The sequence below is a fragment of the Octopus bimaculoides genome, chromosome 3 (genome assembly GCF_046866305.1).
Source record: "Octopus bimaculoides isolate indiv1 chromosome 3, ASM4686630v1, whole genome shotgun sequence".
NCBI lineage: Eukaryota > Metazoa > Mollusca > Cephalopoda > Octopoda > Octopodidae > Octopus > Octopus bimaculoides.
In genome coordinates this window covers 33007886-33033889 of record NC_142930.1, presented here as the reverse complement: position 1 = coordinate 33033889, position 26004 = coordinate 33007886, and the positions used below count along the sequence as shown (strand labels likewise).

General features: G+C 39.5%; 1 protein-coding gene and 1 long non-coding RNA gene across 3 annotated transcripts in view; one reads left to right on the top strand and one right to left on the bottom strand.

Moving 5' to 3' along the window:
• Positions 1–26004, bottom strand: part of LOC106872000 (uncharacterized) — a 45806-nt gene that overhangs the window by 9124 nt on the left and 10678 nt on the right. For both annotated transcript variants that reach the window (XM_089348777.1, XM_014918797.3), the window contains exon 2: positions 12933–13675. In XM_089348777.1, the coding sequence (XP_089204903.1) occupies positions 12933–13409 (477 nt within the window). In that variant the 5' untranslated portion in view covers positions 13410–13675. The remainder of the gene's footprint in view (positions 1–12932; positions 13676–26004) is intronic.
• LOC128247341 (uncharacterized) lies at positions 8234–12050 on the top strand. The gene is made up of 2 exons (XR_016241007.1): positions 8234–8597; positions 11880–12050. It is a non-coding gene; the product is annotated as an uncharacterized LOC128247341 (long non-coding RNA).

Here is a 26004-nt window from a genome sequence, read left to right as displayed (position 1 = left end):
ATCTTTGACATGGTCACTCTGCTTCATCGCACGTCAGTTTGATTGAGTTCGCCGTTAAGGTCAGTTGTGAAAATTATTGTTACTTTGTGTTTGTTGGTTTCCCACAAGGGAAACGTTGTTGAATTTTTCTGTATATATACATTGTGAACTGTGATCCTCCCCGCTTGGGGGAAGGATATTTTGGAAAAATTGTTAATAACAATTTCTTCTTTGAAATTTGAACTGCGCTCCCGATTGGGACGAACTGTTATCTTATTTTGTCTGTGAAAATATTGAAAAAAAAAAAAAAAATGTCTTCCAAGGAAGAAAATACCACGAATTTTGCTGCGGCCGTAGGCGGACGCGAAATCAGCTTGAAAATTGAATTGATTCAAACTTATTATGGTATGATTACTGAAAAGGACGGCGAAAGTAAACTATCGCCACCCAGTGAAATAAAAAGCAAAATTTTAAAAAAAAGACGATTATTTACAAGACTTTTAATATTGAAACAAAAAAATTTGAATTCTTAGAGGAAAGCACCATTGAAAAATGTCTCGGACCAACTATGAAAGAAATCAAATACTTGGCCCGAGGCACAAAATATGCAACCATAAAGCAAGGTTCAAGTCAATAGAGAGAGCAAGGGAGTACTCGACTCGAACCTTGCAAAACGGTAATATAATGTTATTACCTTTATATCTGGGACGAAGAACGTCCCGGATAAAAACAAAAAATATCCCACCCGAGGTGGAGGTGACCTGGCCACACTCCTTTATATTAGCTGTCAGAAGTGAAAATTGAAAAATCTAAACAAGGAATGTTACTGCTGGTTTGAGTTGAAATGTGTTTCTTTGGCTACTGACTGGCCGGAGCTATCTATCTGTCTGTCTGTCTTTCTATCTCTTCTCACGGACGTGCTGTCACATCGGCTGCGAAGGTAAACGTTTATTCGACCTTTTATTGTCCACATTTTGTTGGAATTTTTTGATAATTTTGTTGCGAAGCACCTAGGCTTCATTTTTGTGTATTTTCAAGGGCAGGAATTGGCCCCCAGGGGTAGTTTCGGCCCTAGCAAAATACAAAAATTTCCTTCTCGACATTTGAAAAATGTCGAGAAACATAATTTTGGAACGCTTGTCTTGTTCTTTTGACTAGCATTTCCCGAGGCTTCAGATGTTAGAAGAAAAAAAAGAACAGAGTAATGCGTGCTCACTCAGTGATAGAAACGCAGCTGCTGTAAACGTCACAAAGACGGCGATTACAGCTACAAACAGCCCTCTCACCACCACCACCACCAGCAACAACAACAATAAAAACCACAACAACTGCAAGGACATAAAGTTATCGGCCGTCAGCACTGACACCATCACCGTTTCAACAAACTCTGCTGCCACTACCACCACCTTTGAACCAGGCAGTACATACACCAACATAAACAAAAATATTCAAAAGAACATGTCCGCCAGCACAACAAAAACAAATTTCGCAAATGCTCTAAAGGAAAAAAGAACAATAGTGACATTCACACAACAACAAATCAAAGACACAAAATCCCTTCTTACGAAAGAAAGAGATGATGTTAGAACATACCAAAAGATATTATAGAAATGAAAAACAAAAAGTGCATCATTTATAAACTGGTAAACGCAAAAACCAGACGTGTAGAAAATTTTAGCACAGATAAAATTGAGGTTTGTCTTAGAAAATTTTGGCCTTATCAAAATCATGTCACGTGGGGAAGAAAATTTGGAACGGTGCAGGTGAGATTTTTAGATGAAAATTTAGCTAAACAATTTTCGACACTCTCTCTCCGCACAGATGACTTGGTGATGATACCGAGTTATCTAGGACAGAGAGTGACCAAAGTTATAATAAAAAATGTACCATCGGAAGTGGACACCCAATGGCTGATATCGGCCGTATGCCTGGAAATGGAGGAGGCAAATATTTTGGAGATTACGGTTGGAGAGGAAAAGAACTGGGGAGGGAAAAATCTGGAAATCCTTCTCCACATCACGGAGGAGGCTTCACAGAAAATTCCTCCAAACATTAGACTGGCAGAGGACCACAAGCTGTATGTGGTGGTAGAGGGCAGGCGACCTCGCTGTTACCTATGCAACAGCGAGGCACATCTGAAAAAGGACTGCCCTCTGGCCGCTAAACAAAAACAACAACAACAGAAGCAACTACCAAATACCCCCAACAGAAAAACTTTACTACCAACACCACCAGCAACACAAAAAAACAACAGAAATATCAGCAATAACCACAACAGAAACTGCAAAAACAGAAGAGAAAAATAAAGAAAATTCCAAGACTGCTTCTCCCTCCCCCATATCACATACACCACACACAAATAACAAGCAGCCAACACCAACAAAAACAGCAATAGAAACACACACAGACGCACAAAATTTGCCGTTACCTCTTTCTGACTCCTCAGATCTCCCATCATCCGATGAAGAGAGTGGGGAGGAGTGGAAAATAGCTACGAAAGGAAAGAGGAAGTGCAGTAAGAAGAAAACAAAACAAAATGCAAACACAAACAAAGCAGGGAGATTCACATCTCCCGAAAATACTACTAACACCAATAGTAATATACAAAAAAACAATGCTAACAGCAATAGACAGTACAAACACAGAGTTGATGAATTACATCAACTCTAAAACAAACATCACAAATAACGACATCAAAACCAACAACCACCCACGTACAACACCGCCAAAACACATTAAAATTATTCATGTAACACCAGCATTACACAACACAATAAAATCCCTCTACCCCAACTCGGTAGGGGGATGTCAAAAATATTTGTGCAAGAAATTGTACAATAGCCTCCTTGGTGAAAAATCCAAGGAGGAAACCAAACTTTCTAACGGTAAGTAACATCTGTTCTTTTTGTTTTGTGCTTTAAAGCACACGTATAAATAGAATCATGGTGAAGATTGGTTGTGTGAATGTGCGTGGCTTGGGGTCCCCTTGGAAACAAGGGTACCTCTTAAATGACATCAAGTCACACAATTTGGATATCATAGCCATTAGTGAGACCAGACTCCATGAGCCGTGGGCCCTAAAGTCCATGTTTGGCGGACAGTTTAACATTTATTTTTCTCCCTGTCTGCCGAGGATGGGCGGTAGTAGCACAGCGGTTCTTTTTCGCAAGAGTCTGGATCTCCAAGTAAAGATGATATTTACGGACCCGGAGGGTAGACTGGTTGTCCTAGGTGTGGACGGCAGCGATGGAGGCGCTTTTCGGTTGCTGGCAGTTTATGTGCCTCCTTTAACAGGTTGGTCGGACTTCTTTCGACGTCTAGAAGTATTCCTGGGAACGTCTTGTCCCTTACTTTTAGTGGGGGATTGGAATGCTACCTTGGACACGCATCTAGACTACGTGGGGAGTGACAAAACTAGAAGGGGATGCAAAGGCCTCATAGACCTGCTCAGACGCTTCCAGTTGTCTGACAGGTACCGACACGACCACCCAAATGTGCCAACGTGGACTTGGAGCAACCGCATTGGGTCGTCGAGATCGTATCTAGATAGGATAGTGTGTAGGACAAGAGATAGAGATAGTTTAGGATGTCCACAGTTCCACATAGTCAGCTACATGGATCACAAACTTGTGACATGTACGCTAGACTTAGACAAGGCACATAGGCAGGGTCCCGGTTACTGGAAACTAAACGAGTCTTTCCCGTCGAGACAGGTTTTCAGAGACTGGATTAGCACGTTAGTAAAGAGGGCTTTGACGGGAGCCATCGTCAACAACAAATGGTGGTTTGCCCTCAAGAGAGCAGTAAGGGCGGAAGCAATAAGGAATAGCAGGGCACTAGCTGTAGAGAGGAACAGAGTAGAGGGGGAGCTAGTGATAAAGTTAGAAGAGGCATTGCGAAGTGGCATCGCATCCGACGTTTTAGCGGCGAGGTTGGCCCTCGACCAACACTTCAATGCTAAACACGAAGGGTGTGCTGTCAGGGCAAGGATGCGTGCTCTGAGGAATGAAGGTGTTGGAGGCGCAGCGGGGTAACAGAGCCACCATCCAGTCTCTGGTAGACGAACAGGGGCGCGAATTGCTCGAGCTGAGCAAGATGTGCGAGGCGTTTCAGCGGCATTTTGCCCGACTGTTTGGGAGGAGTGGCGAGCGAGAAGGCAGGGTGGACTTTAGTGCCTACCTGCACAGCTTGCCACGACTCTCGGCAAGAGAGGCGGAGTGCTGCGAAGGGGTCATCATGGCGGAGGAGGTGAGGGACGCGATGGCGGGTTGCTCGACGGACAAATCTCCGGGTTTGGATGGTCTGCCCTACGAGCTTTACAACTGTATGCCAGACTTGTTTGGAGACGTCTTGGCGGCCGTGTACTGCAACTGGCAGCAGAACGGGAGCATTCCCGGTTTTGTGAGCCGAGGAGCGGTAACGCTGCTGAAGAAAGATCCAAACAAGGGGGACGCCATAGATAACTTTAGGCCCATCACTCTGCTCAATGCAGACTTGAAAATTTTGGCCAAAGTGTTAGCCAAGCGGTTGGCGCTTGTCATCGAGAAACTGGTCGGCACGGAGCAGACGTGCGCCATGCCGGGCCGGAGCATCCATGACAACCTCCATCTGATGCGCTACATCATAGAGAGGGTAGTTAAGGAACCTGGCATGGGTGGGGCCCTGATCAATTTGGACCAATCGAAAGCTTTCGATAGGGTAGACCATCGATACTTGGAGGCCGTCCTCGAAGTGGCCGGCTTCGGTCCCGTTTTCCGCGGCTGGATGGTTGCCTTGTACACAGGCATCCGTTCGGTTGTTCGCGTCAATGGACGTCTATCAGGACCCTCCGACATTGCACGTTCGGTTCGTCAGGGATGCCCCTTGTCGCCGCTCCTGTACGTATTGACTCTCGAGCCACTACTGCGGAAGCTGGCGACGCTGAGGGGCATCCCGCGAGAACTGGGGTGCGGGACGAGCGTGTCGGCATACGCGGACGACGTCACCGTCATAGCGTCTAGCCACGAGCACATCGAGCTTGTCGGCGAGACGCTGAAAGACTACGAAGCGGTGACGGGAGCGAAAATCAACCGGGATAAGTCGGTGGGTTTGCTGCTCGGCACCTGGAGAAGCAAGCCCGTACCCTCCGGCAGCGCCTCAGTAGTGGGACGCTGGACGGACGGTCAGGTCAAGTTGCTCGGAGTCTGGTTCGGTCCGGACCTGCAAACGGAGAAGAACTGGGACGAGATAACGAGTAGGGTGGCCACTCTCTGCCGGCAATGGGCCGAGAGGAAGCTGTCCCTAAAAGGTCGGGCGGAGGCGGCGAACGCGTACATCGCGTCCGTCATCGAATACCGCCTGACCGTCGTGCCTTGTCCTGATCGCGCCATCACCGAAATGGAGCGCATCCTCTTCCACTTTTTGTGGAAAGGAAGCGTTCCGATGGTGAGGCGATCCGTTTGTTGCCAACACCCGCTGAAAGGAGGGCTGGGCATACCGTGGTTGATGATGTGCAGACATGCGCTGAGACTGCGACATCTCCGGCTCTACGTAGACGACAGTGAGCAGGTGTGGTCGCCGTTTGTTCGACGCGCTTTCCCGCAGCTCGTCTCCATGACTGAGCTGCAGTCGTGGATCAAAAAGAGGTCGAGGAATGGTGAATGGCACCGTGAGTGTCGCGTTGCTCTGCAACAACTTTGCCGTCCCGGGTCGACCTTGAGCGGCTGCATCACAACGAAGTCATTCTATAGGGGATTAGTGGAGGGCAGGTACGACGACGATCTCGGGGCGAACCTGGGCATTGACGAGGAATACCTGACCCGCCTGTTCAGGACGACTTTCGGGCCGGGACCTATGGACAACTTCCAGAGATCCCTCGCCTGGCAGTGCTACCGAGAAGCGCGATCCATTCGGGATAAGCTCTATAGACACGGCTTGCGAAATGCGGGGCCGAGATGCGGTCAGAGCGACGAAACTGTTCTGCACGCACTCGTGCAGTGTCCAACCATTTTGGAGCTGTGGGCTTATGTCGAACGACTGCTGTCACGTGTGGGACGAGTCGGTTTAGCAACCGAGTCTATCGTCAATATCGTCACGCCTCCTTCCTTTAAACGGGAAGGAAGAGCTGTATTTATTGTACTTGTGGCTATGGCGAAAGAATGCATCTGGTGGACGCGTCTGAAAGGATTAGAGACAAACACTTTCCTCTCTGGTCAATCTCTCATCAACTTTTTCAAGTATCACTTGAAAAGGAAGGTGAGAGTAGAGAGGCAAGTGTTGTCTAGCAAATGTTTCGAAAAAAGATGGATACATGTAGCAAGAATGGCACGTATAAATGATGAGGCCACTGTGACCATGATTCTATAAAACGTTTAAAATTTTGTAAACAGAGTTACTTACGTTTCTTGCATAAATAAAAGAAATTTTATTTAACAAATTGTGACACTAAGGACCGAGGTTACCGTGGTCTTTTCCATAGGTTTTTCTTTCCACGGATAACCTCCCCATTTATTGGGAAATTTTTTCTTTTTTTTGTACATACCCCAAACGTTTTCTCGATGCCTTTTCATCGTTATCCCCATTTTATTTTTTTACTTTATTTTCGTCCCCATCAAAAAGAAAAACTCTACATTTGTATTTTGTCCCCTCTATGTTGAGCCCTGTGTGGCTAATAAAGAAACATATCTATCTATCTCCAAATGGATGGACGCTAGACACATCGGCTCCCATGTAAGTTGCCTTTTTCATCTGTAAAAAGTCCTATTTTGTATATTATTTTTTGTACAAGTTGTGTATAACACAAAATACTTTTAGATGATATATTTTTCGAATCGGAAATAGCTCTATTTAGAGTCTTATTTCCAAAAGTTCAAAAAAATTTTCCTCGATTCTAGCCATATTCTGTAAAATGAATATGGCTAAGGTATTCAACAAGGCCGATTTCCCGCCCCTAATGCCAGAGGCGAAAGAATCTAATGCCGTTCCGCATGACAGGTGGTGAAGAAAAGCAATGCCTCTGGGTCTACTTGCTGCTGCCTCAACCACCATCACCACCATGTCCAAAAACTCTGCTGCTACAGCAGTCTCGCCTGCCATCACCCATCTGTGACAACAACAACAACGACACAAATTTCCTTGCTAATACAACCACTGTCTTCACCTCTGCTACCACCACTACCGCCACCATCACCACAACAAACACGAACTGAACTTTGCGGAGGCTTTGAAGCCTGGAAAAAAAATATTGAATTTCTCGAAAGAGGAAGTACTCGCATGCAAAAAAGACATAACAGTCCATCTACAGACACCCGCAGACTTAAAAAAAAACATCGAAAACAAAACCATTATCTACAAAATGATAAACACGAAGACTCTTGAAAAATTTAGTCAGGAAAAGGTTGAGAGGTGTTTAAGGCCCATATGGGCTTATAAAACCTATATTACGAGAGGAACCAAGTTCGCAACAATCGAGGTGAGATTCGACAGCGAGCCAAGGACCTCTCCACAAAGCCATTGCAACATGAGAACCTGCTCATGATCCCTACGTACCTTGGTCGTAGGGTTGCAAAGATAAAAATATCAAATGTGCCTCCTGAAATTGAGGAAAAATGGCTTGTATCTGCCATGTGTCTCGACATAGAGGAGGAAGTAAATATTTTAGAAGTTACTGCCGTGTACCATGAAAACTGGATTGGCCAAGAAATTCAACTCCTGGTACAAGTTGATCCAGCCAATTACGAGAAGATTCCTCACAGAATCCAATTAACAAAGGATTCCAGTTTCCATGTTGCCGTCGAAGGCAGAAGGCCAAGTTGCTACGTTTGTAGTAGCAAAACTCATCTACAAAGCACATGCCCAGTAGCCCAGGAGCAAAGACAACAACATCAACAACAAGATGAAGAAAGACAACAACAACAACCACAAGAAAACCAAAACAAAAGAAAAAAACCAGCATTACTGCCCACACCGCCATATGCACAACTGGTTAAGCAGCTGTACAAAGAAATGCAGAAACGCCAGCAAGCTAGCCGAACCAAACAACACCACCACCAGTACCACCAAGACCAAAATCAGCACCATCACCAACAACAACAACAACCCCACAAGAAGAAGGGAACACAACAAAGACTCACACCCCACCCCCAAAAACCCAAACACCACATCCCAACTGTCACGAAACAACACCAACAACAAAATCAACACACACAAAAATAGACCCCAATACCCTTCCCCTCCCACCCTCCGATTCCTCCAACATGTCATCAGATGAAGATGACACAGAGGATTGGCAAGTGGCCATGGGGGGGAAGAAGAAAAAAAGGAAAAACAAACAAACAAAGCGGGGAGGTTTACCAGCCCCAAAACCAACACATCCACAGAAAACACAAACAATCCAGACCTAATGAAATACATTAGGTCAAACACCGACATAACAGAAAATGACATGAAAACAAGCAATCACCCACGCACAACACCACCACAACACATCAAAATCATACACATAACACGTAACACATACAGCATACTAAAATCTCTTTACCCGGATGCAGTAGGGAGATTCCAAAAATATTCCTCAAAAAAACTATATAAAGACCTTCTGAGAGAAGACTGTGAGGCGAAGAACCAAGAACTTTTGGACAGTAAGTAACTCTCTCTCCTTTCATGTGTAAAACACAAATTTTGATAGGATCATGCTTAAAATAGGCAGTATAAATGTACGTGGCTTGGGGTCGCTTTGGAAACAAAGGTATCTGTTAAACGACATCAAGTCACAAAATCTGCATATCATAGCCATCAGCGAGACCAGACTCCATAGCCCGCGGGCCCTCCAGCACATGTTCGGAGGACATTTCAACATTTATTTTTCTTCGTGTCTGCCGAGAATGGGTGGAGGAGGCACCGCGGTGCTTCTTCGGAAGAGTTTGGACCTCAAAGTAAGAGCAATTTTCCTAGACCCGGAGGGTAGGCTGGTCGTCTTGGATGTCGACGGCAGCAATGAGTGTGCTTTTCGACTGATAGCAGTTTATGCACCATCCTTAACAGGCCGGCCAGATTTCTATCGACATCTAGAGGTTTTCTTGGGAACGTCTCGACCTTTACTTTTGGTGGGGGATTAGAACGCTACCCTGGACACGCATCTAGACTACGCAGGCAGCAGTAGCAATAGAAAGGGATGCAAATGCCTCAAAGACCTGCTCAGACGTTTCCAACTGTCTGACAGGTACCGACTGGACCACCCAAATGTGCCAACGTGGACATGGAGTAACCGCATCGGGTCGTCCAGATCGTATTTAGGGTATTCTGTAGGACAGTGGATAAGGATAGAGTAGGTTGTCCACAATTCCACATAGTCAGCTACACAGACCACAAATTTGTCACTTGTACGCTTGACTTAGATAAGACACATAGACAGGGTCCCGGTTACTGGCAGCTGAACGCATCGTTCACGGCATGCCAGGCTTACAGGTACCGGATTAACACTTTAGTTAAGAGAGCATTAACGGGTGCCATCATCAACAACAAATGGTGGTATGCCCTCAAAAAAACGATCAAAGCAGAATCGGTTGGGTACAGTAAGGCCCTAGCGTTAGACCGAAATAGAATAGAGGGAGACCTAGTTAAGAAATTTTATAACTGTAACTACAACTGTTCCTAATAGCTTGGAAATTTCAACTCTACTCTGTCTCATTTATATTGTTTGATGCACTACATTTTCTGTTACAATTGCAAAGTTCTTGTGAAAGCTTAAAAACCGTAAGCTTTAATAAAATCAATTGAAGTGTTTGGAAAATATAGAAACGCAGTGGGAGAGCAGAATTGGTCTTTTTAGCAATCTGATGAAAAGCAAGGGACATATTTTAGCCATATTAGACCTCCACAACAAAGCATATCTACCCAGCTCATAAGACAAAGAGTGACCCGTAGCCATCTCCCTCTCTCTCTCTCAAGTACACTCCTTTTCCTTTTTCGTCTTGCAAGTTACTAGTGCTGATAGCACCCTCTCACAGCAATAAGTCTATTCCTCCATTCTGCGCTACTCTCATCACCTTACTTAAAAATCAATCTCTTTTTCCTATTCTCCTTTTACTCGTGGGGCCTCTTTAGACTGGCACATTGCTAAGTGACCTCACTAGTGGTGGTACTCTGAAAAAATTACTCAGTACACTGTTTAAATTGGTTGGTGTTAGGTAGGGCATCCAGCAGTAGAAACTGTGCCTAGATTGAGACACTGGAGCCAGGTCCTAATGTCAGTTGGAGTGGGCACATAAAAAAGGCATCAATTTTGAAAACTGTGCTGGTGGGGGTGCTCCCCTTGTTCCCCATTAGCTACATCATTGACTGGAGCACAACTTAATCCTCCAACTTGTTGGATTGTATTGGACCATCCAATTCAATTCAGCATGGAGAGCTGATGTAAAATGATGATGACTACTAATAATTTAAATTAAAATACTACATTCAAATATAATTTTCCATATGGCTTTAATAATGCTTAGTCAACCTATCTGTGTTTTTATACACTGTCAATCATTTATTTTTAAATATATTTAGCACACCTAGCTAACAATTCTTTATGCAGAAAGAGACGAGAAATGAAATGTTTGCATTTTATTTTTCATAAATATTAAAAGTTTAAAGTAAACAAGCTAAATGTGAACAGCTGGATTAGAAAATTAGCAACAGTACTTTGTAGTAAAGATTGTTTGCCAATATAACGTGGCAGTCCTGGTTTAGGACGACTGTTGCTGTAATTTAGCCCCAGAAGACATTGTCTCCAGCTGGCTATACAACATGTCATCATCATCATCATCATCATCATCGTTGTTTAACGTCCGCTTTCCATGCTAGCATGAGTTGGACGATTTGACTGAGGACTAGTGGACCAGGAGGCGACACCAGGCCCCAATCTGATTTGGCAGATTTTCTACAGCTGGATGCCCTTCCTAACGCCAACCACTCCAAGAGTGTAGTGGGTGCTCTTACGTGCCACTGGCACGAGGGCCAGTCAGGCGGGTACTAGCAACAGCCACGCTCGAAATGGTGTATTTTACGTGACACCTGCACCTTATATTTTTGAACAAGGGAATCTAGCACACCCACTCAGCTCAAAACAATATTTGTGTATCACAATTTCCGGGTTATTTCCCTTCATCAGCACAATAATTGTTCGGCTAGAGGTGGCGTTTTCAAATGGGAATTTGGCAGCGACACCTCTAACTGAACAATTCTTCTGTGCTGATGAAGGGAAATAACCCAGATATCACGATACACAGATATTGTTTTGAGCTGAGTGGGGGTGCTAGATTTCCTTGTTCAAAAATATAAGGACACAGATTGTGTCGTATAGCCAGCTGGAGACATTGTCTCTTGGGGCTAAATTACAGCAACATTTGTCCTAAACCAGAACTGCCATGTTATGTTGGCAAGCAAACTTTACTACAGTTAGCTGGATCTTCAAAATATAAACCTGTTTGAAAAGAAGATGCAGCCAGCTTGAGAGATTTTTTTTCCCCTTCTCAGTTTAATTAATAGCATTCTACGTAATCTAGATTGAAAGATTGTTAATAACATAGGTACCAGAGAAATTTAAGGATAAGGGACAATTTTAGTTTTCATGAAGATAGATTTTGCAGTTTACATTATCTTCTAGGAGTACAGATGATGAGCTATAGAAGAGACTCATTTAAATTATTTTAAATTTGGCTCTGGAGATGATGGCCGTTACCATAAATCAGAAAAACAAAGGTCTTGCAAATGTCCAAGATAGATTCCAATGCTTCAGCAGCAAAGTGCTATTGATATTTGAGCTAATATAATTGCAATGCATTAAGAAAAGTAGCAAATATACAGGGTGTCCCAAAAAGATGTACTCACTCTTTGACAAACGATTACTAATGTATTGTTTTTTTTTTTAATTTCAGATGCAACCAACCCTTCACAATGGCAACTGCACAACTGATGTTTGAGGGAAAAAAATTATATTAAAGTGCTACTGGAAGCACGAAAATGTCACGGAAGTGGAAAGACAATTTAACATACAGTTTCAGAAGACACCACCAATACGACAGTATTGCTCGCATCAGAGCAATAAACGGAACATTAGTAAGCAATGCTTTGGAAGACCATGAACATCCACCAACCCCAATAGACACAACCAATTAATGGAAACCCTTTCCCGATCCTCCCAAAAATCTGTAAGACAATTGAGTCGTGAGATAGGAATCCCAAAATCGAGTGTTCATTGGATGTTGAAACGAGTTCAATGGAAAAGTTACGTTCCAACATTAATTCAAGCCCTCAATGAAGATGATCCTGATTGGAGAGTTCAATTTTGCGAATGGTATCTGAATAAATTCGCAGAGGATGCAATGTTTCCAGAGAAAATCTTATGGAGTGATGAGGCCCCCTTCAAGTTAAATGGTTCAGTCAACTGACATAATTGCACATACTGGGCTTGTGAAAATCCACATTTTACTATGGAACACCATCTGAACTTACCAAGAATTACAGTGTGGTGTGGGATGTTAACATTGGGTGTTGTTGGACCATTTTTTTTTTTTGACCAAATTGTCAAAATAATTCTAAATGACAATAAATAATCGTTTCTACAACAATTTATTTTCCTGAATTTAATTTAATTTTTTAGGATTGTATGTATATCAATAAACATCTACTTGAACACAAAATGAAGGAGATAGTTAGTGAACTTCACAGATAAAATGATGCAGGATAAAGACAAAAATTGTGTTGAGAAATACTGGAGACTTATTCAATGCATACCAGTATGGAAAAAAATAGATGTTACAGTAATAAAACAATGATGATAATAATGATCTTCAATAAACCTTGGTATAGCAGGCTGAATGTAGAGCTTAACATAAAAATCCAGAATATAAGGTAATTTGATCTAATATTGGTGAAGCAATAATGTAAAAAAAAAAAAAAAAAAAAAAGAAGAAGTATCATTAACTTACAGATTTCTCTTTGTTGGTGGGGGCCATCTCCCAGAGAGCCTCAGATGATTTCTGACTGTCAACATTACAATCTTCCACTAGCTGGTGGTAATACTGAGTAATTCCTAAATGGGTTTGTGGCACTGATGAAGTTCCAGTGATGTCCATAGAATGTGGATAAGACTTACTGTTATTAAGTCTTTCATCAGTAACATAATGAATGACAACTTTTTGGTTATTATTAAAAGAACGATAAACATGTTTTAGCAGACAAGTTTCAATCTCATTAACTAACATTCGAAAAGTACTTTGACGCAGAGCAGGGCTCTGATTCAAGATTAAATCATTTGATCCTAAACTTAACCAAGAGTAGCCATCTTTAGTCCAGTCACTGGATTCCTGTGAAGGATCAATTTTCATGAGGTAAATTTCTCCCCGAATTGGCTCACAAGGAGGTTGACTTGAAAAAACTTCATCTGGAAGCATTAATAAATCCATAACTTCTTTTGTTTCAAGAAATTTGTGAACTGCTTTTCGGTAAGATTCAGATCCAACATTTGTGAGAGGCTGACATCTTTGTTGCAATTCAGAATTGCAAACAGACAAAGCAAATAATGTATCATCAGAGCTGGAATCCAATTTTCTTTTGCGTTTTGTCTTACCGCGGACAGAACCAGCTTGGAAATCCTTTGCACGATCACGACCAAGTCGAAGAGTTGGAGCCCAATCGGGGTTTGCTGTTTCATATAGAGTGGCAGATTTTCCTATAAAATAGAATACAAGGAACTCTAATAAGTAAATAGGATTCTTTTACCACCAAAATTGGTGCAAAGAGGGATAATAATATAACTACAAAAAAAAGTTTGGTAAGGAAATGGTTAAGGTGTTTCAGATGAAAGATGCCATTTGTATGATTATTATATTTAAGTTTTGAGTAGGATTTGGCAGAATCTGCCATTGACAACAAATTTAAAATATCCTTTTTCAATGTCAAGTTTCATCTACTGATCGGGTAACCATGTATCTCCTCTACAGCAAGACACCTGTTTCTGTCTCTCTGTCACTAACCTTTCATCATCAGGCATAAGATCACCTCCAATGCTACATCTCTTCTCAAAGGATCTTTAGCTTGCAAGTTACTTGGTGGCCCTGTCAGTACTGGTGCCATGTAAAAAGCATCTAGTCCACACTATAAAGTGGTTGGCATTTGGAAGGGCATCTAGCTGTAAAAAAACCATGCCAAAACTGATCTTGCCTGTGCTGGTGCCATGTAAAAAGCATCCAGTCCACTCTGCAGAGTGATTGGTGTTAAGGGCATCCAACCATAAAAACCATACAAAAGACAGCAAAGCATGGTGCAGTCTTCTGCCTAGCCAGCTCCTGTCAAACTGTCCAACCCATGCCAGCATGGGAAGTGGATGTTAAATGATGATGATGCCATAAGGTGGATCCTTTACTGAACTGCCTTTTTGGTTTCCGTTGTATCAGTCATATAAGTAATATCTTATTTACTTACTTTTTTTAGAGGCAGTTATAAGGAAAGTGGTGAAACACCCAAGTCAGTCCTCTTCAAACATTTTATTATGTATCTAATTAGAGTATATCATTCAACATCTTTACTTCACCTAGCAGTTGGAAATAGTCATCAGGACTTCTAAGACAGTTATTTACCATGGAATTCACTGGGAGATTTCTCTCATCTGCTTAATGCTGCTAAATTTAAAGTTAATTACTGACTCAATGTACTCCAAAGATTTAAGTATAGACTAATTATTTATGGAGAGACGGGAGATAAAACTACAAGTTAATGCTTTCTCTCTACTTTTTCCCTTTTTATTTCTTGTTCATCTTTTCAAAGTAAAACATGGATGCTAAAATTCTTATTCTTATTTCATAATTGTTAACCTTGATTTCTGCTTTTCTACATATTTTCAATGACTAAAGAATTGTGCTGCAACAAATCTTTAATTCCCATACCTACTATTGGAATTCCCTCTAATGTTTAACTTAGTAATTGTAATGATTATTTCCCTTGATTTATCTTGCAACTGTATGTTGGCAAAGGAGCCCAAAATCTGAAGTTACAGATTCAAATACTACTAGACTTAACTTTCATTACATAGAATTCGTGAATAGCAGATCAAATGAAAAGGAGACACAGTGTTTCAGATATCTCAAATGAGAAGAGGTGTAATGTAACATTTTTGTGGCTCACAAATTTCACTTCAAATTGCGTCAAAGTAACCTCATTAATTTCTCAATAGATGAATATTAAAAAGCCATTTTCATTATTATAACACAGAGATTTATATGATTGTTATATCATAATAGAATTTGAACCTATGCTCTCTAGGTTAACACACGATCATTTTAAACACTTAGCAAATACATCTTTAATGTCTGGCAACTTTTCTTTGGTTCACATAATCAGAGAATATGTGGTGTTCAATTCCAAGCATGTGTGATTTTTCAGTAGCTCCTTGCTGTGCTGTTTATCTTTAATAGTGTTGAGTGAACTGGAATCAGTGGTCTTTAGAACTTACCATGACAGTTTACCACAATTTTCAGTAGAAGTGAAGTGAGGTGAAGGGATGATGCCAGCATGTGAAATATGGAAGATACTGGGCAGCAATATGAAGGGCAAATTACTAGGATTGGATGGACTGTCCCATGGATAAAAGCTTACAAGAGGAACACAGTGGATAATTTTAGACCAATCACTGGTTCACGTCAATGAAACAGAGATTGCCCATTGGAATTCTATATGAGCCACAAATATCCAGTGACATTATTGATTACAGATGCATGCAATAAGAAATTATTGTTACTACTAAGAGGTAAACAAACAAGTGGATAAGGAAATTGATCCTAAGTTCCAAGTCATGATTTTATATTCTACTGTAGGCCAGATACTTAATTTTACGTGTCTAAGGTTTCATAGCAGTGTAAGAAATTACAACAATTATTACTACTACAACAGTGAAAATAACATAATAAAGCAACAAAGCTGTACATAAACTTTGCCTTTCATAACAATAATATAAAAACTTGTAATATATTAATTTTCAATTTAGCCAACTATAATTCCTCTTTTATTAAATTATGCTCCTGCCTAAGCAAAAATGAATTTTTTAATATTGCTTCAGTTCAATGTACTGAACTCAGAGAAATAGTAAGGTGTTTATTTTATTGTCTGCCCTCACTATCTTCCAAACTTGAAATTCCACCATAGTAAATATTACCTTTTCAGTCTCAATTACTGAAGTATCAGTAATATAATGTTTTCTGCTGAAATGACTATAATCTCTCCCTATAAATACTGGTAATGTACTAAGTCATATTTATTTGATCAATGAACTTTCCATATGTAACTCTCTATCTTCAGTTGTGTCTCTAATGTCAGTGGGAAAAAACATGAATGGAATATCACAAAATCTCAGTTCATTTTCTCCACAAATCTGAGGCTTTGTGCTATAGTGGAAATAATTGCTATTCCTGTGGCTGGTGCCATGCAAATTGCTTCTGCAACAATTTTTTCTTTTTTAATTTCACATCGAACTGTTTCATTTTACTGTTTACAACTTACTTCCTCTTTCACCTTAAAACTGACAGTTATCTGCATAATAGAGAACATTATCATCTTTACTACTGCTGTTGCAACTACTACTACTACAACTACTGGTGTTGGCTAATGTTACATTAATGATGGAAACTAGGACGTCTGACTGAAATGAGAAAACATAAAGTAGAACTAAAACTGGGAAGTAAACATTTAATTTGAATTACACAAAATGATGGTGGGCATGACAAAAAAATTTTACTTATAAAATGAGGAAGGAAAACAAATACAAAAAAAATTCCAAAGTAACTCAGAGCACCTCAGAATTATTCTCAGTCCCAACCTAAAACAATGACAAAGCAACTTTTCACAATAATATAAGAGAGTGACTATAATCCAAATAAATTATTGTAAGACATGGTAGGAAATCAATTTTCCACTGTGTAATATTTAGAAAAACAAGATTTTATGGTGGGTACAAAAGGGAGTCTTTCTACACACTGTATAGTTCTTCCTCTTAGTTGTTGCTGTTATTCACCATCATCATCATCATCATCATTTAACGTCCACTTTTCCATGCATGCATCAAGCAGAATTTGTTGAGGTAGATTTTCTACAGCCAGATGCCCTTCATGTTTCCAAGTAATATATATATCATCAGTAAATCATAAATATGAAAAAAAAGCACACTCTAAGTTATAGAGCAGTAGAGTATATAAATAAAGATATAGAATCCTGGCTGCCGAACATAGGGGAAAAATTATGTAGGGTCAACAATGTTAAATGATGATGAGATATGGCTGGTTTATGGGGTTACCCAGGGTTTCACGTCCATAAAGTAACCCCATAAACTGGCCGTGTCTGTCTGTCTATCTATATATCAGGTCATCCTATAAGTTCTGTCCAAATTTTGAATAAAGAAAACAAGTGATCAAATGCTATATTTAATTGAAATTTAATCATCAATGTATTTTCCCTGATTATCTATGACTTCCTTCCATCTATTTACATACTTTTTAATCCCACCAATGTAAAACTCTTTTGGTTTCAAAGCGAAGAACTCTGACATGTCAGTTTCAACCTCCTCCTGGTTTGCGAAAGTTATGTCCCCAAATGATTCTGTAAACTATGAAACAAATGGTAGTCTGAAGGAGCAAGGTCGGGAGAATAAGGTGGATGAGGAATTTTTTCCCAACCAAGCTCTTCGATCTTCTGTGATGTGATCTTTGCAGTGTGGGGCCGCGCATTGTCCTGATGAAACATTACACCTTTTCGATTCACTAAAGCAGGTCTTTTTTTCTTCAAAGCTTGGTTCAAACATTCTAATTGCTGACAGTAGACTTGAGCATTGATTGTTGGATTAGGTGATAACCATTCAAAGTGAATTACTCTTTTGCAATCCCACCAGATAGAGAGAAAAACTTTTTTCCATGAAGTTCCCTTCTCGGTTGTGGTTGAGCTTTTCCCCTTTTACCAAGCCACTGTTTACAACGTTTAACATTTCAATAAAAGATCCATTTTTCGTCACCAGTCACAAGTCTGCCTAAAAGGGGTGAAATGAGTTCGCGAGAATGGAGAGAAGAGCAGATGTCAACTTTTTTTTGTGGTTGCTTTTGGACAATTCATGAGGCACCCATTTTCCAAGTTTAGGAACCTTTCCAAGTTGTTGAAGATGACGACGAACAGTTGTATGGTTTTGAACTAAGCTTTATTGCCAATTCTTCAACTGATAATGCAGGATTTTCTTCAACTAATGCCTCAAGGAGCTTATCATCAAACTCAACCGGACATCCTGTTCGATCTTCATCTTCATGGCTGAAATCTCCACTTCTGAATTTGGCAAACCATCTTCTGCAATTTCTTTCATTCAAGCATTCTTTCCCATAAACTGAATGTATGTTTCGAGTCACTTCAGCTGCAGTGTTTCCTTTTTTGTACTCATAAAGCATTATGTGCCTTAAATGCTCTTTGGATATTTCCATGTTAGAAAGGGTTTTAATCAAAGAAGTTTTAATTCTATTATTCTGTAAAATAATATTTAATTAGTTTAAATCTACACAAATGCATAAAAATAATTTTTAATTCCATTGAAGTCGAAATTGAACCAAATTCGATGACTGGCACCCATGCTAACCTTCCTTCATTGGACACTAAACTCAGCTTGCGTAGACCTGTTGGGGCATGTGAGATCGAAACTGAACCAAATTTGATGACTGGCACCCGTGCCAGTGGAGCGTTAACAGCACCATCTGAGCAAGATCACTGCCAGAGCAACGGTCTCGCTTCTGTGCCGGTGGCACATAAAAAGCACCATTTGAGCGCGATCGTTTCCACCTTCACCTTACTGGCACTTGTGCCAGTGGCATGTGAACAAAACATTGGACTGACTCCTGTGCAGGTGGCACGTAAAAAACACCATTTGAGTGTGGCTGTTGCCAGTACTGCTGGACTGGCCCTCAAGCCAGTGACACGTAAAAAGCCCCCAGTACACTCTCGGAGTGGTTGGCGTTAGGAAGGGCATCCAGTTGTAGAAACTCTGCCAGATCAGATTGGAGTCTGGTGTAGCCATCTTGTGCGCCAGTCCCCATTCAAATCATCCAACCCATGCTAGCATGGAAAGCGGACATTAAATGATGATGATTAAACATTCTAAAATACTATTTTAAAAAAGGTAAAATCAGACAGAACTTATGGGATGACCATGGAAAGCGGATGTTAAATGATGATGATGATGATGATGATAATTTGTTGAAAATTTACCTCAACAAAATCTGAGGCTGTAGCAGAAGACACTTGCTGAAGGACTCATGCAGTGAGACTGAACCTGAAACCCTGAGGTTGGGAAGCCCAGCCATGTCTGTTTTATCCACACAGCATGCTGTATACCTCACCACACACACAAAAATAATTTTTTACACCAAACATACTCTTTGTCCTTAAATAAGCCGAAAAAGATCAATAACTAATCTTTTTCTATGTATCAATAATTTAGATATTATATGTTTAAATCCTGCTCAAAACATCTTATGAAAACTAAAACGTTCAAAGTTAGTCTCAGAGCCTAAAGGGTCTTAATCAGTTAAGTTAGGATTAGGGTTAGGGTTCCTTCAAATTTTAACCCTTTTATTACCATACTTCTGTTGAGATGCTCTATGTTTCTTTCAATTAATTTTAAATATAACAAAGAATTTAGTAAAATAACTTAGTTATCATTGAGCTAGTGTTAGGAACATCAATAGTGACTAAGGTTTGGTGGAAGATTTTAATTCAGAACTTTTGAAAACAAGACATTTGTACCAGAGCCAGAGACGGTTTCAGGTGGGTTGATATCAAAAGGCTTAAACAATATTATTGATTCCTAGCTGCCTTCTAAAACCAGTTTCACTGAACCTTTCTCCAATTTAGTTTATATGCTTATCTAGATAGATGTTAAGAAACTAATTCTTTTTCATTTCCAGTAGATCGTCTGCATTTACTGCATATCACCCAATCCATGCCTCTCACATAGTCTCTCTTTGTGCTAAATGAAATTAAATTCAGCCTATATAAACATAGCTTAGTTGCAATGTGAAAGAGTTTCTGTGCCAGAACTCTAGGGATGTAATTATGTTATGGATGCTGAACCAAATATTCTTCATCAGTCTTGGGTCACAGAAACTTTCACAGTAAGAAAAAAATCATAATTTCATTAACCAGAATCCTTAATCTTTGTACATATATATATATATATATATATGTATGTATATATATATATAACTACTGCGAGTAGTAAGTTTATTTAAGTGACCTAGTTAGTTAGACAATGCTGGTAGTGAGTAGTGAAGTTATGTGACTTGGAGTCTCTCTCTCTCTCTCTCTCTCTCTGACTTTCTCTCTCCCTCACAAACTGTTGGATGTATCTGAAGTGTCACATAATACTGTACTGCTGTAAAAGATAGATCAGTAAAGGTTAGACAAGGGATAAATACTTTGAGTCATTGAATTGGGAGAGTATATCATAATTGTTTATGAATTGATGTTCCGCCCTACACACCAACAGATAATCAGGCACTCCTGTTGGTTCACTTGAGAACTTAACATTTTATTAAAAGGTCTCTCAAACAGTACTTTTAATACTTATTCTTTCTTAGTGTAGTATTAGTAGTAGTAGCAGCAACAGCAGCAGCACAAATATAAACATTCGATGCAAGTACACAGACAAAAACAAACTTACTCATGTAAGGCAAAATGCATATGATAAACAATGCAATATAATACATATACATAGATGTGCAGTCACTAATTTATCCATAATTGAAAAAATATAAACACATACATAGAAATATAGGTGCAGGCATGACTGTGGTTAAGAAGTTTGCATCCCACCCACATAGTTTCAGGTTCAGTCCTGTTCTATGGTACCTTGGGCAAGTGTCTTCTGCTATAGCCCTGGGCGGACCAAAGCCTTGTGAGTGGATTTAGTAGAGGGAAACTGAAAGAAGACCCTTGTGCGTGTGTGTGTGTGTGCATGCGCGCATGTGATTGTGTTTCCTCTTTTTACATAGTTGTAAATGAATGTCAGTCATACAAGGGATGTCATTCATTTCCAATGTCCTGTGAAAATATGTCTGGCCATAGAAAAATATTACTTTATTTGAAAACAGATGAGGCTAGGCAACACGAGGCGCATGCAGCCATAGAAAATCTACCACAATAGACTCTGTCTGAGCCATACAAGCAAGGAATAGTGGACATCAAAATGATGATGAAATGATTTATATCTATGATGAACTCTACTGTTTAGAACAAAATATGAGCATTCAGTTGTTTGATCAAATAAACAACCTACTCACTGAATTAGTATGCAAACTATATGGAACATACACCAACCAGCTCAGAAAGATACAGAACATCAGTTGGAGATCACACTCAACACTTAGTAACATCTACAGAAATCTGATATCAATATCCCTCAAGCTAAAGCAGAAATGGCTACAATTTGATGGCCACTGTCATCGAGCAGAGAAAGAGGTTATCTCATCCCTGCTCCTATGGTATTCCTATGGAAGTGTTTTCTCCAGGAAACTGGCATTTTCAAATACTATATTTTGGGACTCAAGGCTAGATATTAAAGATCTGAACACAGCAATGCAGGACCATGTAGTATGGGATTGTCAATGGCATTCCGACCAAGCATAGGTTGATTGAAGGATGATGATAAGTATGCAAAATGGCTGAGTATCCCACAGACATGCAGATTTCATTAGCTTTTGTTCCTTTTGGGATTTGGCAAGCAATAGACTGCTCTGGAATATCTTTCCAATGCAACCATAAGACTCAAGGAAACAAATTTAGCTTCTTTCCAAACCCTAATATCATAGTAGACTGCCCTCTGCTCCACAGTGAGTTTGTGTTCACTGTTATTTACAGATACTGTTCACATTATATGAAGTGTCTTAAAATTTCTGTAGCTAGACTTTTGCCTTCAGTGTAGTTAGGTCAAGGGAGATCATATTTTTGAAATCCTTGACCATTTATGCCTTTGAGCTTGTCAATGAAATCTACATGATAGATTTCATTCTGTTTTCATACTGAGGTGCATCTGTTGAGCTTGATGCTTGAAATCTTTGACAAAGTCATCATGATACTTGAGCCAAAGCTGAAACAAGATTGGCTGGTTCATAATGTTCTAACAGGATGGTGAAAGGAAAGATAGGATGGTTGAAATACAGAAACTTTTATGTTGCATTCCATCGTGACCATTCTCCAGCAATCTAAATATAAACATGTTTCTCTGTGGATGATCTAAATTTTGCCAGGTACTTTTCATCAATCTTGAAATGAACTTGAACCTCACACTTTAAAGAGAAGGGATTTTGAACAATGCATTCATTGTTTATGGTATACTCCCTTCCAATGGTGCAATAAAAAAAGGGTACCTTACTTTTTTTGTCTCCATTGCATCTTGTTCCTGATGGTACAGCAATGTTTTTGCAAAGCTATCATACTTGCAGAGCTTAAATCTATAAGTGTATTGTCCCTTAGACCAGGGGTTTTCAAACTTTTTGACTTGCGGACCCCTTTATATTTCAGACTTTACCTTATAAACGCTTACGAAATTTATACATAAATATTTGCTTAAAATAACATATATTTTTACATTTATTTATTTAACAGTATTTAACAAATAGGTTTATTGCCAATTAAAAGATTTCGATTAAAAAACACATATAAAATCAAATTGCCCATAAAAAGTATTTGCTGTCCACGGACCCCCTGTCTTATCGTTGCGGACACAGTTTGAAAACCCCTGCCTTAGACAATGCTTGCTGTACAGCAGTCATTTGAGTGAAGTAAACCTGGCCATTTTCCAAGTGGACAGCAAGTTGTTGAATCCTGATACACCTTCAAGTAGGGAAGACAAAAAAGTACCAGAAAGCCTCATTGTTGCTAATCCCTTGATGGAATTCACCATAATTCCTCTTCTTCATCGTTGAATGTCCACCTTCCATGCTAGCATGGGTGGGATGGTGTCACGAGAGCCGGCCAGGCAGAAGCCTGCACCAGATTTCTGTGACTGTTTTGGTAGGATTTCTACAGCTGGATGCTCTTCCTAACACCAACCACTCAGCAGAGTGGACTTAGTGCTTTTTACATGGCACAAGCACAGATGAGATCAGTTTTGGCAAGATTTTTATAGCTGGATGCCCTTCCGAACACCAACCACTTTACAGTGTGGACTGGGTGCTTTTAAGTGGCACTTGCACTGAAAGAGTCATCAAGTACTTGCAAGAAAAAAAAAAAAACTTTCAAGAGAGAAGGAGGCATTGGAGGAGGTGATCTTGTGTTGGATGATGAAAGGTTATAGGTGTCTTGCTGTAGAGGAAGTATAAGGTTACCTGACTGAAGGGAGAGAGAGATCAGGAATGAAGACAGAAACAGGTGCACTACCACAAAGGAAATACACAGTTACCCAACCTCAAGGAAATGCAGGAGAAGGAGATTATTATTAATACTTCTTTTTGACACAGTTGAGCTTGAAATCTGTGAGTTCTTTAGTCATATACTCATAATATACAAACAAAAATTTAACTATTACTACTCCTGCTACTTTACCATTAATAACAATAATCTTAATAATATCAGGTCATCTCATAAGTTCTGTCCGAATTTTGAATAAAGAAAACAAGTGATCAAATGTTATATTTAATTGAAATTTAATGATCAATGTACCTTCCCTGATTATCTATGACTTCCTTCCATCTATTTACAAGCTTTTTAATCCCATTAATGTAAAACTCTTTTGGTTTCAAAGCGAAGAACTCTGAAATGTCAGTTTCGACCTCCTCCTGGCTTGCGAAAGTTATGTCCCCCCAAATGATTCTGTAAACTACCTTTAACCCTTTAGCATTTGGATTATTCTGTTAAATATAATGCTTATTTATTCACATTATTTTGAATTAATCATGCATTATCTTGTAGCTTTCAGATTTCAGCAACGTTACTGTTTATATTTAGAATGACAAATGCTGGGTAGATGTGAGAGGCTGGATCTGGCCAGTTTGAACATAAAATAGGAAGAATATTTGGGCCAGATACAGCTGGATTAAATGCTAATGAGTTAATGTATCATGCTTGCCATCATGCAGCTATTAAAGCTAAAGAATAAGGCTGCAGTCATTGAGCAACACACTACTTGGCCAAGTAAATAGTATGTGTAATGGCACTTATTTAGTTATTCAAAAAATTAGAATGAAAGTTATTAAACGAAAAGAAAGTGTCCTTGGCACAGGAATTATATGTTTATTCCAATAGTTGACCTTTCTTCTGAAGGTGACAAGTTTGCATTTACACAAATAAGAAAATGGTACCCAATTAAATAACAACGGTAATGACAATAAGTATATTACAAAGACAAACATTTTAAAAAAATTGCACTGATTTACCAAAAGTCAGTATCCATACATGGTGAAATATATGTTGCTTATCTAGGGTATCAGAAAGGTTTCTTTTAGGTTTGGATATATTCATAGTATGAAAAAAAAAAAAAAAAAAAAATTGTGTACAAAGAAGTTTTAAAATAAGAATATATAGTTTTAGTTTAAAACAGCATTTTCTGTATGCAGGAAATTAGGTCACAAATTTTAAAATAAACAAAATATTTTTTAAAGATAAACTTAATACACACACATACACACATCCATCCAGCAACAGCTGCTACTACTATCAATTTAAACTTCCATTTTTCCATATTTGTATGGGTCAGGTGAAATTTATCAAGGCAAATTTTCAATGAGTAGAGACCTTCCTGTCACTAACATTCACCTGTTTCTAAACAAGGTAATATTTTACCAAGGCTGGACATGTTTTCATAAAAGATTGGAAGTAAATGACACTGCTTGTATGACAGTGATGCTTGCTTATAACTTTAATCCAATGTCAAGATAAGGATTCACAAATACACATATATATACATATAAGTATATGACAAGCTTCTTTCAGTTTCCATCAATCAAATTCAATCACAAGGCTTTGGTTAGCCCAAAGCCTTCTAGTAGCAGAAGCCTGAACTACAAAGGGCTTGTCCCACAGAGAATGTTTCCGGTTACTTTTGGGTACCTCCTTGTATAAACCATTTGTGAGGCAGTTGTACACTTGCTGGTCTTTAAATGCCAAACTGTTGCTGTATATGTTTCTGATGCAATAGAAGTGTTTGGATTTGACAGTACCTCCCATTCCTTTTGTATTTCTCTCTTTTATGCCAAAGGTTGAAACAAGAGTTTTGTAAATATTCCCCATATCTATCATACTATATTATTCCAGTTTCAAAGAGTAAACATGTAACTTATTCCCAGCAATTAAGGTCTTTGATTTTACAAAAAGCATTCACCAAAGAAATTTAAAGTAATTTCTACAGCCGATAAGTAAAACCTCGGCTGTTAAGAGACAGAGCTGAGCAGTAGTCCAACCAATTCAACCGAAATATAGAATTCCCAGAGTGGAAAGAAAAAGGAGGCTGAACTAGAAAGAAGAAATATGAGAGTTAAGAAAAAAGCAGAAAAAGAAAACAAGGTAGAAACAGCAACAGTGGTTGAGACAGTCAATAGAGAGAAATCAAAGAATAGAACTTAAGTAGAAAGAGACACAAATAGAATGATAGCTAGATTTAGATATGTTTGGACAACTGATAAATATATAACAGATTGGTTGCTAGGAACCACAAAACATCATATGACAGGTAAAGCTCACAAGAGACATTAAATCTAAAGGTCAAAGTTCACGTGTACTATGGATAAACACTTCAATTTCAAATAAGAAACTGACAAGCAGTGCTTGTTGGAAGAGTATGAGTAATGATGACAGTAGAAGGAACTTTTTGACAAAAGACAAAATAGCTGTGTGGTTTTAAGAAATTTTAAACCAGGATTCTAGGTTTGATCCCATTACACTGCACCTTGAGCTAAACTTCTGAACAGAGTTTGGTAGACAGAAACTTTGCAGAATTGTGTTATGTATATACACTTTTTTTATCTTTTATTTGTTCCAGTCACCAAA